Source organism: Hyla sarda, unplaced genomic scaffold (genome assembly GCF_029499605.1).
Source record: "Hyla sarda isolate aHylSar1 unplaced genomic scaffold, aHylSar1.hap1 scaffold_281, whole genome shotgun sequence".
NCBI classification, from domain to species: domain Eukaryota; kingdom Metazoa; phylum Chordata; class Amphibia; order Anura; family Hylidae; genus Hyla; species Hyla sarda.
In genome coordinates this window covers 133,717-150,923 of record NW_026609514.1, presented here as the reverse complement: position 1 = coordinate 150,923, position 17,207 = coordinate 133,717, and the positions used below count along the sequence as shown (strand labels likewise).

The 17,207-nt window shown below is 43.3% G+C and overlaps 1 protein-coding gene across 1 annotated transcript in view; it reads right to left on the bottom strand.

Annotated features, from left to right (window-relative positions):
- Nucleotides 1-17,207, bottom strand: part of LOC130326118 (cilia- and flagella-associated protein 251-like) — a 317,392-nt gene that overhangs the window by 168,028 nt on the left and 132,157 nt on the right. The window contains exons 2-3 of the mRNA XM_056553341.1: nt 6,150-6,203; nt 819-854 (exon numbers count right to left, since the gene is read on the bottom strand). Coding sequence (XP_056409316.1) covers nt 819-854; nt 6,150-6,194 — 81 coding nt within the window. The 5' untranslated portion in view covers nt 6,195-6,203. The remainder of the gene's footprint in view (nt 1-818; nt 855-6,149; nt 6,204-17,207) is intronic.

The following is a 17,207-nucleotide window of genomic DNA, read 5'->3' as shown; positions in this document are numbered from 1 at the left end:
AGCCTCAGCCAATCAGACACTGAACCTCTCTCTGCTGCTCACTGCAGAAGGGAGCCAGCTGACAGAGCAGTGCTGCAATGATTGCTGGGAGATGTAGGCAAGGCGAGGGAAAGATGGCAAAGAATTTCAAGAAGCCAGAGAAGACAATGCATATCAGGCAGGATAGTTTACAGGGAACATATCCAGGTAGTGTGGTTGCTTTGGTTTGTGCTCTTTTCATAAATATATATATTATATAAAATTGAAAATAGTAGTTAAGGAGCACCATGAAGGGGCTTCTAGCCCTATATAATAGATCTGTGGGTGCTCAGCCAGCTCCAACGTTGACCAAAGGTGCATCAAACAAAAATAGTCCAACAGGAAGCATGAAGCGGCACTCCAGCGATTTCAAGCATGCTTGATAAAGACTCCATTGAGAGGGTCGAAATGTAGCACTATGGGTGAATAAAGTAACTTTTTCTTATCTTGAAATCGCTGGAGTGCCGCTTCATGCTTCCTGTTGGACTATATATATATATATATATATACTTCCCTGGATTACCTCTTTAAGCATATGTGTACATTTTAAAAGCATCAACATAACATGTCAGTTAACGAGCATAATAAACAATGTATAAAAAATAGCACCCCCAACTCAGATAAAAAAAAAAAAAAATTTGTGTTCGTTTTCACCTTAAAATAAATTTTTTGTTTCCCAGCATATTTTATGAAACATTTTTATGACTATAAGAAGAGAGGAGGAAAAACTGAAACTGCAAAAAAATGAAAATTGCCTCTGTCTATAAGGAGCTAATATGGTTATTTGTTATATCACTTACATAGTATTGGGTGATCCTTAGTTCCTGTTCTCTGTTCTGTCCACATGAAAAATAAAACAGAAATAAGTTATTGTTACTTCAATCTAATGTAGGTATTCAGAACATACTTATGTATTGAAGGGCTTATCTATTAATAAAGAAAATATCTATAAGAAAAGAGCGCACGTAGTCTCTGTCTTCTAGAATACTGCAGCATTCTGTGTAATTCTATTTAGAAGATCTTTTAGAAACTAGATTATAACAAATCCTTCATATTCATCATGTCTTTAAAACTGAACCCATGTGACCGTTGTGAAGAAAGCCTTTCTTATATCTACATCATATGTTAGCAGGGACATTTGCACGAGTATACGAAGTTCATACCTATATCCTGACTGATACCAATATCAGTACATCCCTACAATCTTCTGTGAGGGACACTATACTGAGATCTAACTACTGTGTGGGGCACTATAGTGTCCATTGTGCCCCTGGTGAAGTCCTGTATCAGCACACCCCTACCCCCAAAAAAGCCAGCTGCACAGGCATACGCTGCTATCTACATGGTGGTTTGTACTGGTAGGTGATGAAATATAAAGTTCAATGGTGGTATATACAGGTAGGTGATGTAATATACAGGTACATGATGCTATATACATGTATATAGTGCTATGAATCAGTACATGAAAGTATATACAGGTACATCCTCTCACCGTGTTACCGCATTCTCTCCCCTGCCATCACCAATCACATAACTAAAATCTTTCATTCCTCCTTCAAACATTCTGTCATAACCCCATTTCTGAAGAAAACATCTCTGGATCCTGTGCAGCTAACTATTGACCTGTCTCTCCACTTCATCTCCAAACTCCTGGAATGCTTGGTCTATTCCCACCTAATCCATTATCTCTCCAGGAACTCTCTCCTTGACCCCTTACTGTCTGGATTACATTCCCCATTCTCCACAGAAACTGGCTTAACCGAAGTCACTAATGATGTCTTATGGTTAAATCTAATAGCAATTCTCTCTACTGATTCTTCTTGATCTCTATGCAGCATTTGACACTGTAGATCACCAATTACTTCTTGCTATACTCCACTCCATTGTTCTTAAAGATTCCTCTCTCTCCTGGTTTTTGTTTCCTACCTCCGTGAACGCTCCTTCGGTGTATCAATCCCTATCTCTAGCTATTTCCCTGCTGCTCTTGTTGTTGGGGTTCAGGGACCCTTCCTGGGCCTTCTCCTCAGTAGATTTGAACTCCAGTACCATCTCTCCGCTGATGACATACAGCTCTCTACCTCTTCCCGTATCATCACCCCCGCACTCCTACAGAACACCAGCAACTTTCTCTTTGCTGTCTCTAACATTGTGTCCTCCCTATTCCTGAAAAGAAATCTTTCTATTACAGAACTTCTTGTATTTCCTCCATTTAATCTACCTAAACCTGACATCTCCATCTCGGTGAGTGGTACAACCATTACTCCTGGACAGTAAACCCGCTGTCTTGAAGTTATGGTAGACTCAGATCTGTCTTCCACGCACCCCTCATTTACTGCTGAAACAACCAAAACTATTGTGGATGCTTTAATTCATTCCCACCTGGACTACTGAAACTCTTTACTAATAGGCCTTCCCTTCTCTAAACTCTCCCTCTCCAGTCCATCCTAAATGCCACTGCCAGATTCATCTTTCTCTACAGCTGTTATGTGATCTTAAAGGGATACTCCGGTGGAAAACTTTTTTTTTTAATCAACTGGTGCCAGAAAGTTAAACAGATTTGTAAATTACTTCTATTAAAAAAAATCTTAATCCTTCCAGTACTTATTAGCTGCTGAATACTACAGAGGAAATTATTTTCTTACATAGAGCTCTCTGCTAACGTCATGACCACAGTGCTCTCTGCTGACACCTCTGTCCATTTTAAAAACTGTCCAGAGTAGGAGAAAATCCCCATAGAAAACATATGCTGCTCTGGACAGTTCCTAAAATGGACAGAAATGTCAACAGAGAGCACTGTGGACATGATGTCAGCAGAGAGCACTGTGTTCCAAAAAGAAAAGAATTTCCTCTGTAATATTCAGCAGCTAATAAGTAGTGAAATGATCTAAAGTTAACATCTTCTTTAATCTGAACCCCTCAATTCCACCTCTAAGACTTTGCTTGTGCTGCACCAGTTCTCTGTAATGCAATACCTCGGACCATCAGGCTTATACCCATCTTCCTCAGTTTCAAACATGCCCTAAAGACACATCTTTTAAAGCAAGTGTATTCCCTAAATTTGGTCTCCCCTTTTATTACTACGTCTCTTCACTGGCAGTGTTATTATATGCTCTATGTATTTTAGACCTTATGCAATTGGCTGGTGGCTGGAATTGAGGATTTACGTTTTGTGAATAGCCCGGTTTATTCACAACTTTAAATATGCCTGTAAATATTTGTAGGATTCCTTTGGGAAAAGTTCAGCACTTTCTTCTGTGTATTATAATTCACAGCTTTATTGTAGATCTATAGTGCAAGCATGGGTGTCCATGGGGAAATCGCCCCTTCTGGAAAAATGATCACAGAGGGAACATTCACACCACGATTTCTTCATACAGTCGCCGGATCGCCGGAAATTTCAAAACCGTCCGCTGCTGTATCCTCGACAGACCTGTCTCATTGATTTGCATGAGCCAACTGGAGTTAGATAGTGACTCTGGTCAGATCATTTTTCACAACAAAATCTGGTTTTGTTGCTGGACGGAAAAACCATGGAATGTTGCGGTTTAAGTCCGGCAATAAAACTGATGCGGTGCAAAAATGAGCCGACCAAAGTCACTATCTGACTCCAGTCTCAAAAATGAGAATGAGATGTGGCGTGGGTCTGGCGGGGATACGGCAGTGGCCAACTTTGAAATTTCTACAGGTGATCTGGCAAACGTATGATAAAAATAGTGGTGTGAATGTAGTCTAACTTGATGTCAGAAAGCAATTTCGTCCTGCTTTAGCTGCATGGAAATACCCCATATGTGACCCTAAACTGATACCTTGAAATACGACAGGGCTCTGCAATGAGAGAGCTCCATGCGCATTTGAGGACTAAATTAGGGATTGCATAGGGGTGGACATAGGGGTATTCTACACCAGTGATTCCCAAAAAGGGTGCCTCCAGCTGTTGCTAAACTTCCAGCATGCCTGGACAGTCAGTGGCTGTCCGGAAATGCTGGGAGTTGTTGTTTTGCAACAGCTGGAGGCTCCGTTTTGGAAACACTGTCATACAATACGTTTTTCATTTTTATTGGGGGGGGGGGGGGGGGGGACAGTGTAAGGGGGTGTATATGTTGTGTTTTACCCTTCATTATGTGTTAGTGTAGTGTAGTGTTTTTAGGGTGCATTCGCACTGGCGGGTTACGGTGAGTTTCCAGCTAGGAGTTTGCTCTGCAGCTCAAACTTCAAGCAGGAAACTTACTGTAAACCTGCCCGTGTGAATGTACCCTGTACATTCACATGGGGGGGGGGGGGGGGGTCAAACCTCCAGCTTTTTCAAAATTACAACTCCCAGCATGTACTGACAGACCGTGCATGCTGTGAGTTGTACGTTTGCAACAGCTGGAGACACTCTGGTTGGAAAACCTTCAGTTAGGTTCTGTTACCTAACTCAGTATTTTCAAACCAGTGTGTCTCCAGCTGTTGCAAAACTACAACTCCAAAACTGTAGTTTTGTAACATCTGTAGGGCTACAGTTTTGAGACCACTGTATAGTGGTCTCAAACTGTAGCCCTCCAGATGTTGCTAGGCAACTCATCGGCTTCCCTAGGATCCAGGGAGCCAGCCGCACAACATCGTTGCCCACCGATCACCGTCGCCCGCAGCCTCCGCAGATCGGTAAGTGACCTTCGGCGCCGGTCCCTGTCTGTTTCTCCGTCCTGCCCCGCCTATTGTGGGTGGGCAGAATGGGGAAACCGAAAGTAACCCCCCCCCCCGCCCCCGATCTGCTATTGGTCGTCGCGTCTATACGACCAATAGCAGGGATAGGAGGGGTGGCACCCCTGCCACCTCACTCCTATCCCTTCAGGGGGATCGCAATCCCCCTTATATTCCGGGTCACCATAGACCCGTAATTGCACAAATCGCAAGTGTGAATTCACTTGCGAGTTGCCGCGTTCGCCGACATGGGGGGGGGGGTTCTGAAGGATTTCAGCAGGCATCCCGGTCCGATCCCCGCCCGGCGCGCTGCGGGGACCGGAATACTCCATGACGTACGCATACGTCATGGGTCCTGGTCCTTAAGTACCAGGGTGTCATGACATACGCGTATATCAAGGGTCCTTAAGAGGTTAAAAAAGTAGTTTTTTGGACTATTGCTTTTGGAAGGGAGGAGGGAGGGACAGACGCTGTGGCTGTATGAGTTCCTAAAATTCCTTATGGCACCATGGGATATGAGGAATGAAGGTTCTTCTACTCTGGACAGTTCTTTGGGCTGGGTAAATAAGCTTGATATATCCTAGGAAAGAGGAACCTCTGGTGCCAGTTTCATCGATGGAAACAATGGTGCAGGTCATTTATACTGTGTGCACAGATATTTGGGGTCTATTAGGGTTAGCTACATAGACATAAGATTACTGACACATTCATCAAAACTGGTAAAATCTGCCATAACATAATCTAGGGGGCATTTATGAAGCCTCATCAGCATACAGGCTCCCCTGCCAGCGTACGGGCTCCCCCCACCAGCGCACAGGCTCCCCTGTCAGCGTATGGGCTCTACTGTCAGCGTACGGGCTTCCCTGCCAGCGCACAGGCTCCCCTGTCAGCGCACGGGCTCCCCTGCCAGCGTACGGGCTCCCCCCACCAGCGCACAGGCTCCCCTGTCAGCGTACGGGTTCTCCTGTCAGCGTACGGGCTCTCCTGTCAGCGTACGGGCTTCCCTGCCAGTGCACAGGCACCCCTGTCAGCGTATGGGCTCCCCTGTCAGCACACAGGCTTCCCTGCCAGCGCACAGGCTTCCCTGCCAGCGCACAGGCTCCCTGGATTTATGAAGAAGCAGACACCTCTATATAAGTCCAGTAAACCTGTGCACCCATGATGATATCTCCGCCAGCTCTGAGCAAGGGGAGATCTTAGCAGCAGTTTAGGCTGGCAGTGTAAACGGTGAGCAACCACACCCCTTTTCAATAGGTCACACCCCTTTAGCAAGTACCGTCTTAAACAGCAAATAATCACACATCTGCAGTTAGTGCACAAATTGTGCAATTATTTGCCTTTTTCACAAATCAACAAAAATATCACAATTGATGAATCCCCTGAATGCCTACTAAACTTTATATGTATACTTTTATATAACAAATTTGATTATCTCCAATGTCACTTACTTCTTCCTGGAACGCTGTGATAATGTCTATGGCCCTTCTGTTCATCTCAAAGACCTAGAACAGAACAGATTAAACTTAGTTTTATTCAGCTCATTAAACATATTATGGCGTAATGTATTATATCTATACATTATGATGAAATAAAATGATCTTGTTTTACTCATTTCCCCTATCAAATGTCTTTATTTGTATCTTATCTAAGTAATAATCTATAGGACGAAGCCTAAGGCTAGAATTACACTAAAGCTTTGTACTGGTGTCTTTTTTAGGCTAAAAAAACACCAGAAAAAATGCATGAAAAACTGCCACTGATTTTTTTCAGGTGTTTTTTCAGGTGTTTTTACCTTTTGGCAGATTCCTTGTGGGTGTATTTTAACAAATTTAGTTTGGTACAAGAGAAAAAAAATTTAAAATGAAGAAGTAGGGATGGGAAAATTTGTAGGGAATTAAGTATTTCTTTTTTATGACAAAAAGTTTTTTACATTTTCAATCAGGTAATGATTGATGTGAGCGGTCAGGGACGTGAAAATGTAGCCGGCAATAGCCCAAATGGATAAAGGGTCCATGTAATTGTAAAAATAATATATATTTTTATCTTAATTTTCTAAAACTTTTTATTAATAATGTTTTTGATGTATTTTAATAATGATATTTTTAATAAATACAGTGTAAAATCCGATATCAACTATATGTGCGTGATTATTGTGGTACTACAGAGTCTGTTCAATGTTGGGAGCAGTAGTACCTGCACTAAGTGACAGATCACAGCGGGTCTCACTCCTGAGACCCATTGTGATCATAATTTCTAGTCATGAGAAGCAGGTGACACGCAACACCGCTCCACATCCCTGCACTGTACCGTACTCCGGCCAGTGATGTGAACAGAACTTCACATAACTTATTCATGTTTGCCGGTGATTGGCCGGTACTGTATGGCCAATCACAGCGGTCAGCATCCGTGCCTTCGCAGATAAATCAGATTTGCTCGAAAAACGCCATGTTTTCAACATGAGGTCGTTTTTGAAAATCACCCACTGAGCCAAAAAGATTTATAAAATGCCAAACTCAAAAATGGCAAGTGGACCTAGCATTTTGCAGTTCCTTATTGAAATCTGGCTGCAGCGCTTTTTCAAGGCAAAAAACTCTGTGCGACAGAATGGGGGCAATTTTGCACAAAATCCCAAGTGGAATTATAGCCTAAGGGTCTATTCACACAGCAGAATTTGCGCTTGTGGAATTCTGCCTCAAATGAAAGCCCAATAGACTTTTATGGGATTCCTCTCTCCCATTAACACTTCTGAATTTCTGCACAGATTAAGCACAAATTCCGCATAAAATCCACAAGCCAGAAACCACCCAAGGAAGCGGAATTGGTGTGGAAATTCTGCTGTGTGAATAGACCCTAAAGGGTTTGTCCCATTATTAACCCCTTAAGGACGCAGCCCTTTTTCACCTTAAGGACTGAGCCCTTTTTCGCAATTCTGACCACCGTCACTTTACAAATTAATAACGCGAAAACGCTTTTACCGAATATTCTGATTCTGATTGTTTTTTCGTGACATATTCTACTTTATTTTGGGGGTAAATTTTCGGCGTTACTTGCATCCTTTTTTGGTGAAAAATCCCAAAATTTCATGAAAATTTAGAAAATTTTGCATTTTTCTAACTTTGAAGCTCTCTAATTGTAAGGAAAATGGATATTCCAGATACATTTTATTTTTCTTCACAAACACAATATGTCCACTTTATGTTGGCATCATAAAATGGACATATTTTTGCTTTTTGAAAAAATTAGAGGGCTTCAAAGTAGAGCAGCAATTTTCAAAAATGTCATGAAAATTACTAAATCTGAAGGGACAGATGTTACAGAACTACAACTCCCAGCATGCCTGGGCAGTCGAGGCATGCTGAGAGTTGTAGTTTGGCAACATCTGGAGGGCTACTGTTTGGGTACCACTGTAACAGTGGTCTCCAAACTGTGACCCTCCAGATGTTGCAAAACTACAACTCCCAGCATGCCCAGACAGCCTTTGGCTCTCTGGGCATGCTGGGAGTTGCAGTTTGGCCCCCCTAGTGGTTGCCACAGTAAAGATCGATTTACTTTCACTTTCAATTCCACCCCCCCACTGTGGATTCCCTACCTGATCAGGATCCTGCAGGCTCAAGCGAAGATCCCAGGTCCCCAGGCATCTTCTCCTGCAGGTACGGCCTCCATCTTCTTTCCAGAGCCCCTTGACAACCAGGGGCGGGCAGATTTCAGCAGGCATCCGGCTCCGGTCCCCAACCGGCTAACGGTGGGGACCGAAATTCCCACGGGCATATGGATACGCCCTGCGTCTTTAAGGACTCGGAATGCAGGGCGTATCCATACGCCCTGCGTCCTTAAGAGGTTAAGATGTATACCCTATTCCCAGAATGGGGGATAAGTATGCAGTATGATTGCAGGGGTCTCATTGTTGGGACCACCTGTGATATCGAGCATGGAAAGGCAGTCATGTATGTGCTCTGCCTCTCTATACATTGTGTATGGGTTGGCTGTAGATAGTTTACTTTACATCTGTTATGAATTGCTGGTCTTGGTAAATCTATCATATTAGGTACTAAGAAAAATAAAGAAATAAATATCAACATAGATTTCAACATTGCCTTTTTGAAAAGATGGCATCAAACATCCAGGATTCAGGATTTTAGGCTCTATTTTGGGGGACAGATACTTAGAAAGGAGGAGATGTGTCAAAATCTGTGCAGAGGAAAAGTTGACCAGTTGCCCATAGCAACCAATTAGATTTCTTTTTTTTCTTTTTCAGAGGCTTTTTTAAAAATGAAAGGAGCAACCTGATTTGTTGCTATGGGAAACTGGTAAATGTTTCCTCTGCACAGGTTTAATAAATCTTCCCCACAATTGAAAAAAGATTAAAAAAAAAAAGTTAATCAAGTTCAACCTATATGCCTATTGTGTCACTACTGTGTTGATCCAGAGGAAGGCAAAAAAAAACCTTATAAGGCTCATGCCAATTGCCCAATACCAGGTGGAAATGTTCCTTCCTGATTCCAAATATGGCATCAGAATAAATCCCTGAACCAACGTTCTGTCCTTTTGAATCTAGTATCCATAACCTGTAGTGTTATTACTCTCCACTAAGAGGTAAATGTCGATGGCCTGTCTTTAGGAAAGGCCACCAATATTTGATGGTTGGGATGCTCCCTGAACACCATGGGGGAAATGTTATCAAAACCTATGTCTAGGAAAAGTTTACCAGTTGCCCTTACAACCAATCAGAGTGCTTCTTTTATTTTTCAGAGGCCTGTTCAAAAATTGAAGAAGCAATCTAATTGGTTGCAATGGGCAACTGGTCATCTTTCTCATCTTCTTCATTATGTCTACAGGATTAGCAGGTTGTCCATATAGGCAGCTGTGAATGATAATGCAGGGCAGTTCCATTAAAGTGAAAGAGCGCAGCCTATCAATGTGTTAGACCTTTAAAGAGTGGAAAACAAATGTTTTCAAATCAACTGGTGCCAGAAAGTTTAACAGATTTGTAATCCTTCTAGTACTTATCAGCTGCTGTATACTACAGATATACTACAGAGAAGTTTGTGTAGTTATTTCCAGTCTGACCACAGTGCTCTCTGTTGACACAACTGTCCATGTCAGGAACTGTCCAGATTAGAAGCATAATCCCATAGAAAACCTCTCCAGCTCTGGACAGTCCCTAACATGGACAGACTGGACTTGTCAGACTGTGAAGAATTTCACAAATTTCTCTGTAGTATATCTGTAGTATACAGCAGCTGATAAGTACTAGAAGGGTTAAGATTTTTAAATAGAAGTAATTTACAAAACTGTTTAACTTTATAGCATCAATTGATTTGAAAACATAATTTTTCCACCGGAGTTCCCCTTTAAATATTAAAGGGGTATTCCAATGTTTTCTAAAAAAAAAAAAATGAATCATATGCTGCTGGGGCAGGAAAAATAAAATATAGATAGATATATATCTAGCCCAATGCCCTGTTGGTCCACCCCAGCTTTGTTTCGCCCCGGTTAGGTCCCCCGATCTTTCTTCTTCACAGTAGTGTCCTCTGACAGCCAGTTATTGGCTGAGCGAGCAAGTCCTGGACTAATTGCCTGTCTCAAAGGCAGGAAGAAAAGAGAAGATCAGGGGACCAGGAGACACACAGGAGCTGCGGGGGACCAAGGCTGGGTTCGTATGGCCTTTTAGGCTATTTTCCCCCTGTCACAGCCACATTTTTTTTTTTTTTTTTTTAGAATGCAGTCTGTCACATGTGCTAAGTGTGAACCTGCTTTCATCCGTGAAGAGCACAGGGCAACAGTGGCGCATTTGCCAATCTTGGTATTTTCTGGTAAGCACAACCCCCACCTGTGGATGTCGGGCCCTAATACCACCCTCATGGAGTCTGTTTCTGACCGTTTGAGTAAACACATGCACATTTGTGGCCTGCTGGAGGTCGTTTTACAGGGCTCTGGCAGTTTTCCTCCTGCTCCTCCTTGCACAAAGGCCGAGGTACCGGTCCTGCTGCTGGGTTGTTGCCCTCCTACTCCATGTCTCTTGATGTACTGGCCTGTCTCCTGGTAGCGCCTCCATGCTCTGGACACTACGCTGACAGACACAGCAAACCTTCTTGCCACAGCTCACATTGATGTGCCATCCTGGAAGAGCTGAACTACCTGAGCCACTTGTGTGGGTTGTAGACTCAGTCTCATGCTACCACCAGAAGGAAAGCACCGCCAGCATTCAAAAGTGACCAAAACATCAGCCAGGAAGCATAGGAACTGAGAAGTGGTCTGTGGTCACCACCTGCAGAACCGCTCCTTTATTGGGGGTGTTTTGTTAATTGCCTATAATTTCCACCTGTTGTCTGTTCCATTTGCACAACAGCATGTGAAATTGATTGTCAATCAGTGTTCTTCCTGAGTGGACAGTGTGATTTCACAGAAATGTTATTGACTTGGAGTGCAATTGTGTTATTTAAGTGTTCCCTTTATTTTTTTGAGCAGTGTAGTAATATCTTCATCTGCACCATCCCCGGAGGACATTTCTGTCCACAGGGATGGGGAGGATTTGCAGTTTGTAAGTCCCCCCCCCCCCCCCCAGCAGCCCTGTAAGTAGCCCCCTAGACGGGAGCTATACTTATCTAGTCTCGCCGCTCTGGGTGCAGTAATGTCCCCTCGGCATGATTGACAGCCCACGTCACTACTCAGTTCCTTAATCCGACAAAACAGAGGAGGGAGGAGATGCTGCTGAAACTTAGCACCAACTGTTTGACTCTTCAGCTGGTAACACAGGCGATCATCAAAACTAAATGTATGGGTAATCTTATCCCTCTAGCACCTAAATGCAAAGATCTGCAGATTCTACACCTTGTATGGAGATGATTCAGGAGAAGATTCACTTTAACAGAGCAATTATTATTCACAACTATAGGATTAATGAAAGTCAACACAAACATGAGATTTACCTCGTCATCCGTGTAGTCATAGTGGGGTGTCCTTTCAAAAGTGTGGCGCTCCATCTCCAAAAAAAGAGAGACAGAGGTCAGCTTATTGACTCGTTCTGTAAACAGTAAAGACATATTCCTGCACAATATTCATATAACCTGATTGATTAGTGATTGACATATACAATTATTCTTTATATATTTACCACATTACTATTTGTATGATAAAAAAATATGAGGATTTTTCTATGTATTTTCTGCACCAGTGTTTTGTTGATTTCTGTTTCTTGTTGTCATCAATAGGAACCTTCAGGGTTGGACACAGAAAGCAGAGGTCACCTGCATAAGAACAGCATGTCGGCCTTTCATAGAGCTCCCCCTCATGTTCCTCTAACAACCCAACAGTATCTGTAAGCTATGAGATGTATTATTACATGCAATCTAATGGGCAGTAGGAAGCTGCCTATAAGGTGGCAGTGGATCCTTTTACTACTTGACCCCTATACAATAGTCTGCACATGAAACATGTCCACCCCTGGGAACCTTCATTGTTACTTCCAATGGCTGAATATCTCTCCCAATCATGTGATCACTGGGTTGCTTGGCTTATTACAGGACAAAGCTCTTATACCTGTCCTGATAGGGTATGTTCACATGGGGTAGATACACTATGGAAATTTTTTTTTTGCATTTTAACCCCTTAGGGACCAAGCCAATTTTCACCTTAAGCACCAGAGCGTTTTTTGAACATCTGACCACTGTCACTTTAAGCATTAATAACTCTGGGATGCTTTTACTTTTCATTCTGATTCCAAGACTGTTTTTTTCCTGACAAAATATACTTTATGTTAGTGGTAAATTTTTTCGATACTTGCATAATTTCTTGGTGAAAAATTTCCAAAATTTGATGCAAAAATTGAAAATTTAGCATTTTTCTAACTTTGAAGCTCTCTGCTTGTAAGGAAAATAGACATTCCAAATAAATTATATATTGATTCACATATACAATATGTCTACTTTATGTTGGCATCATAAAGTTGAAATGTTTTTACTTTTGGAAGACATCAGAGGGCTTCAAAGTTCAGCAGCAATTTTCCAATTTTTCACAAAATTTTCTAAATTGGAATTTTCAGGGACCAGTTCAGATTTGAAGTTGATTTTGAAGGGCCTTAATATTAGAAATACCCCACAAATGACCCCATTATAAAAACTGCACCCCTCAAAGTATTCAAAGTGAAATTCAGTAAGTGTGTTAACCCTTTAGGTGTTTCACAGGAATAGCAGCAAATTGAAGGAGAAAATTCTAAATCTATATTTTTTACACTGGCATGTTCTTGTAGACCCAGTTTTTGAATTTTTACAAGGGGTAAAAGGAGAGAAATCTTCCTAAAATGTGTAACCCAATTTCTCTTGAGTAAGGAAATACCTCATATGTGTATGTCAAGTGTTCGGCAGGCGCAGTAGAGGGCTCAGAAGGAAAGGAACAACAATGGGATTTTGGAGAGTGAATTTTGCTGAAATGTTTTTTTGGGGTCATGTCACATTAAGGAAGCCCCTATGGTACCAGAAAGCAGAAAACGCCCCATGTGGCATACCATTTTGGAAACTACACCCCTCAAGACACGTATAAAGGGATCCAGTGAGCCTTAACACCCCACAGGTGTTTGACGGCTTTTCATTAAATTCGGATGCGTAAATGAAAATAATTATATTTTTCACTAAAGTGCAAATTTTTTTCCCAAATTTACAATTTTTACAAAGCGTAATGGGAGAAAATGCCCCCCAAAATTTGTAACCCCCTCTCTTCTGAGTATGGAAATACCCCATGTTAGGACGTAAAATGCTCTGAGGGTGAACTACAATGCTCAGAAGAGAAGGAGTCACGTTTGGCTTTTGGAAAGCAAATTTTGCTGAAATGGTTTTTGGGGGGCATGTCCCATTTAGGAAGCTCCTATTGTGCCAGAACAGCAAAAAAATAACATGGCATACTATTTTGGAAACTACACCCCTCAAGGAATGTAACAAGGGGTACAGTGAGCCTCAACACCTCACAGGTGTTTGACGACTTTTTGTTAAAGTTGGACGTGTAAATTTTTAATTTTTGCAAGGGGTGATAGGAGAAAATTACCCCTAAAATTTGTAACCCCATTTCTTCTGAGTATGGAAATACCCCATGTGTGGACATCAAGTGCTTTGCTGGCGCACTACAATGCTCAGAAGAGGAGGAGCGCCATTGAGCTTTTAGAGAGAGAATTTGTTTGGAATGGAAGTCAGGGGCCATGTGCGTTTACAAAGCCCCCCCGTGGTGCCAGAACAGCGGGACCCCCCTCATGTGACCCCATTTTGGAAACTACACCCCTCACAGAATTTAATAAGGGGTGCAGTGAGTATTTACTCCCCACTAGCGTTTGACAGATCTTTGGAACAGTAGGCTATGCAATTTAAAAATTTCATTTTTCATTTTCACAGACCACTGTTCCAAAAATCTGTCAGACACCTGTGGGGTGTAAATGCACACTGTACCACTTATTACATTACATGAGGGGCGTAGTTTCCAAAATGGGTCACATGTGGGGGGGTCCATTGTTCTGGCACTATGGGGGCTTTGTAAACACACGTGGCCTTCAATTCCGGACAAATTTTCTCTCCAAAAGCCCAATGGCGCTCCTTCTCTTCTGAGCATTGTAGTTCGCCCGCAGAGCATTTTACATCCACACAGTGATTCCCAAACAGGGTGCCTCGAGCGGTTGCTAAACTGGGGGGACAGTGTAAGGGGGTGTATATGTAGTGTTTTAGCCTTAATTATGTGTTAGTGTATTGTAGTGTAATGTTTTTAGGGTACATTCACACGGGCGGGTTTATGGTGAGTTTCCAGCTAGGAGTTTGCGCTGCGGCAAAAAATTTGCAGCAGCTCAAACTTCAGGAAACTCACTATAAACTCGCCCGTGTCAATGTACCCTGTACATTCATATGGAGGGGCAAACCTCCAGCTGTTTCAAAACTACAACTCCCAGTATGTACTGACAGACCGTGCATGCTGGGAGTTGTACTTTTGAAACAGCTGGAGGCACACTGGTTGGAAACCCTTCAGTTAGGTTCTGTTGCCTAACTCAGTATTTTCCAACCAGTGTGCCAGTCCAGCTGTTTCAAAACTACAACTGAGATGTAGTTATGCAACAGCTGGAGGTACGCAAATACAACTCCCAGCATGCCGAGACAGCTATTTGCTGTTTGGGCATACTGGGATTTGCAGTTTTGGAACATCTAGAGGGCTACTGTTTAGAGACCGCTGCACAGTGATCTCCAAACTGTAGCCCTCCAGATGTTGCTAGGCAACTCACCGGCTTCCGTAGAATCCAGGGAGCCACATCGCTGTCCTCTGCCGCCACCGATCCCCGCCCACTGCTGCTGATCGCCGCCCGCTGCCGATGGGTAGGTGGACCTCCGGCGCTGTTCCCCGACGGTTCCCCGTTCTGCCCAGCCTACGTTAACCCCCGCCCCCGATCTGCTACTGGTCGTCGCTTCTGAACGACCAATCCCCGCCCGCTGCCGCTGATCGCCGCCAGCTGCCGATGGGTAAGTGGACCTCCGGCACTGTGCACCGACGGTTCCCCGTTCTGCCCGGCCACTGTGGGTGGGCAGAATGGGGGAACCGAACGTTAACCCCCCCCCTGCCCCCGATCTGCTATTGGTCTTTGCTTCTGAACGACCAATAGCAGGGATAGGAGGGGTGCCCCCCCTGCCACCTCACTCCTATCCCTTCAGGAGTATCGTGGGTGTCTTGGACAACCCTGATCCCCCTTAATTTCCGGGTAACCGGGTCACCGTAGACCAGTATGAATTCACCAGTGATTTGCGGCAATTGCCGACATGGGGGGGGGGGGGGTTGATCTCAGGACCCCCCTGGGCATTTGCACGGGGTGCCTGCTGATAGATATCAGTAGTCAACCCGGTCCGGTCCCCGCCCGGTGCGCGGCGGGGACCGAAATTCCCACGTGCATACAGGAACGCCCTTGGTCCTTAAGTACCAGGGAGCGAAGGCGTACCTGTACGCCCTTGGTCCCTAAGTGGTTAGTAAACAAATTGCTAAACAAAAGAATGCAGAAATGGTATGTAAAACTAAACTACTGATACAGTGATCCCTCAACTTACAATGGCCTCAACATACAATAGTTTCAACATACAATAGTATTTTCTGGACCATTTTAACTTGAATCCAGACTCAACATGGCTGGAAGAACTGACCAATCAGAACGGATATTTTACTGGAAAAACCCTTGTTACTGAAGTGCATGCACTGAATTCCTGTCCGATAGCACCCTCTACAGTGCAGGGAGGTATTACATGTTCTGTACTACTCTTTACCTGTGCCAGGGTTAGCTGCTCCTTTGGACACCAGGTAAAGGCGACTCCATGATACTTTTTTTGGACATTGTGTGTACTATACAGGACCCTGAAGAAGCTCCTGTCCTCTACATAGACAGTGATTTACAGCAACCAGCAGATCTTTCGTACTTTTATATGTAAGGACTTGCTTTATCTATATTAGTTATCTACCTATTTTTGTTTACTCCTCCCTTTTTCCTATTTTTGGATAAAATTTTGGAGGCTTCAGAACCAATTACCATCTTTCCATAGAGTTATGGTCTCAACATACAATGGTTTCAACATACAATGGTTGCCCTGGAACCAATTAATATTGTAACTTGAGGGACCACTGTACTAACTTATATTAGACAGTCTAAAGATGTGCCAGATTTATATCATACAGCTACTGTGATAAATTTGGTGATTTTGAAAGTTTTACACTGTCCAAGAATCAATAGTATTAATATATCTGCTCCCCTGACAAACAAAAAATATTACCAAAACCAAAATTTACAGCCTGGTCCAGAATTCTGATGTAAACAATTAACTGTACATAGAACACATGGCAAGGGGGAGAGAGGTGCACTGATTCTTATATCATGTGACTCAAGGAATTCTATTGAAAAATGCCCTTTCTTCCACCTAAAGAGGACTATGAGAGGAGTAACACCACAATTTTTTTAAGAAAAGGAAAAAAACAAAAATAAAAACAAAAAAAAACAACAACATAGCTAGTGAATGCAGTGATTTTGAAAAGTTTCCATTGAGCCCAAAAAAACACCACTAAAGGGTGAGGTAATGCCAAAAATTAAAGGATAACTCCGGGATGTAACAACTTATCCCCTATCTAAAGTGTTAGATCGCTGGGGTCTGACCACTGGGGCCCTCCTTTATCTCCCGCATGGAGCCCCGGCTCCCTGCATGAAACAAGCCCTTTCGACCACAGCACGAACCTGTGGCTGACACGCCCCCTCCATGCAGTCCTATGGCAGAGCCGGAGATTGCCGAAAGCAGCGCTCCAGCTCTCCCATAGAGCTGCCCGGAAGGGGCGTGTCGGCCGCCGCTTTGTGTGGTGGTCAACACGCCCCATTCATGCTGAGAACTGGGGCACCGTTCGGGAGATCCAGCTGTCAGATCCCCCGCGACCTTAGGATAGGGGATAAGTTGTTACATCCAGGAGTTATCCTTTAAAACACTATGTAGGTATGGAATTTCATATTTTCCTATTGA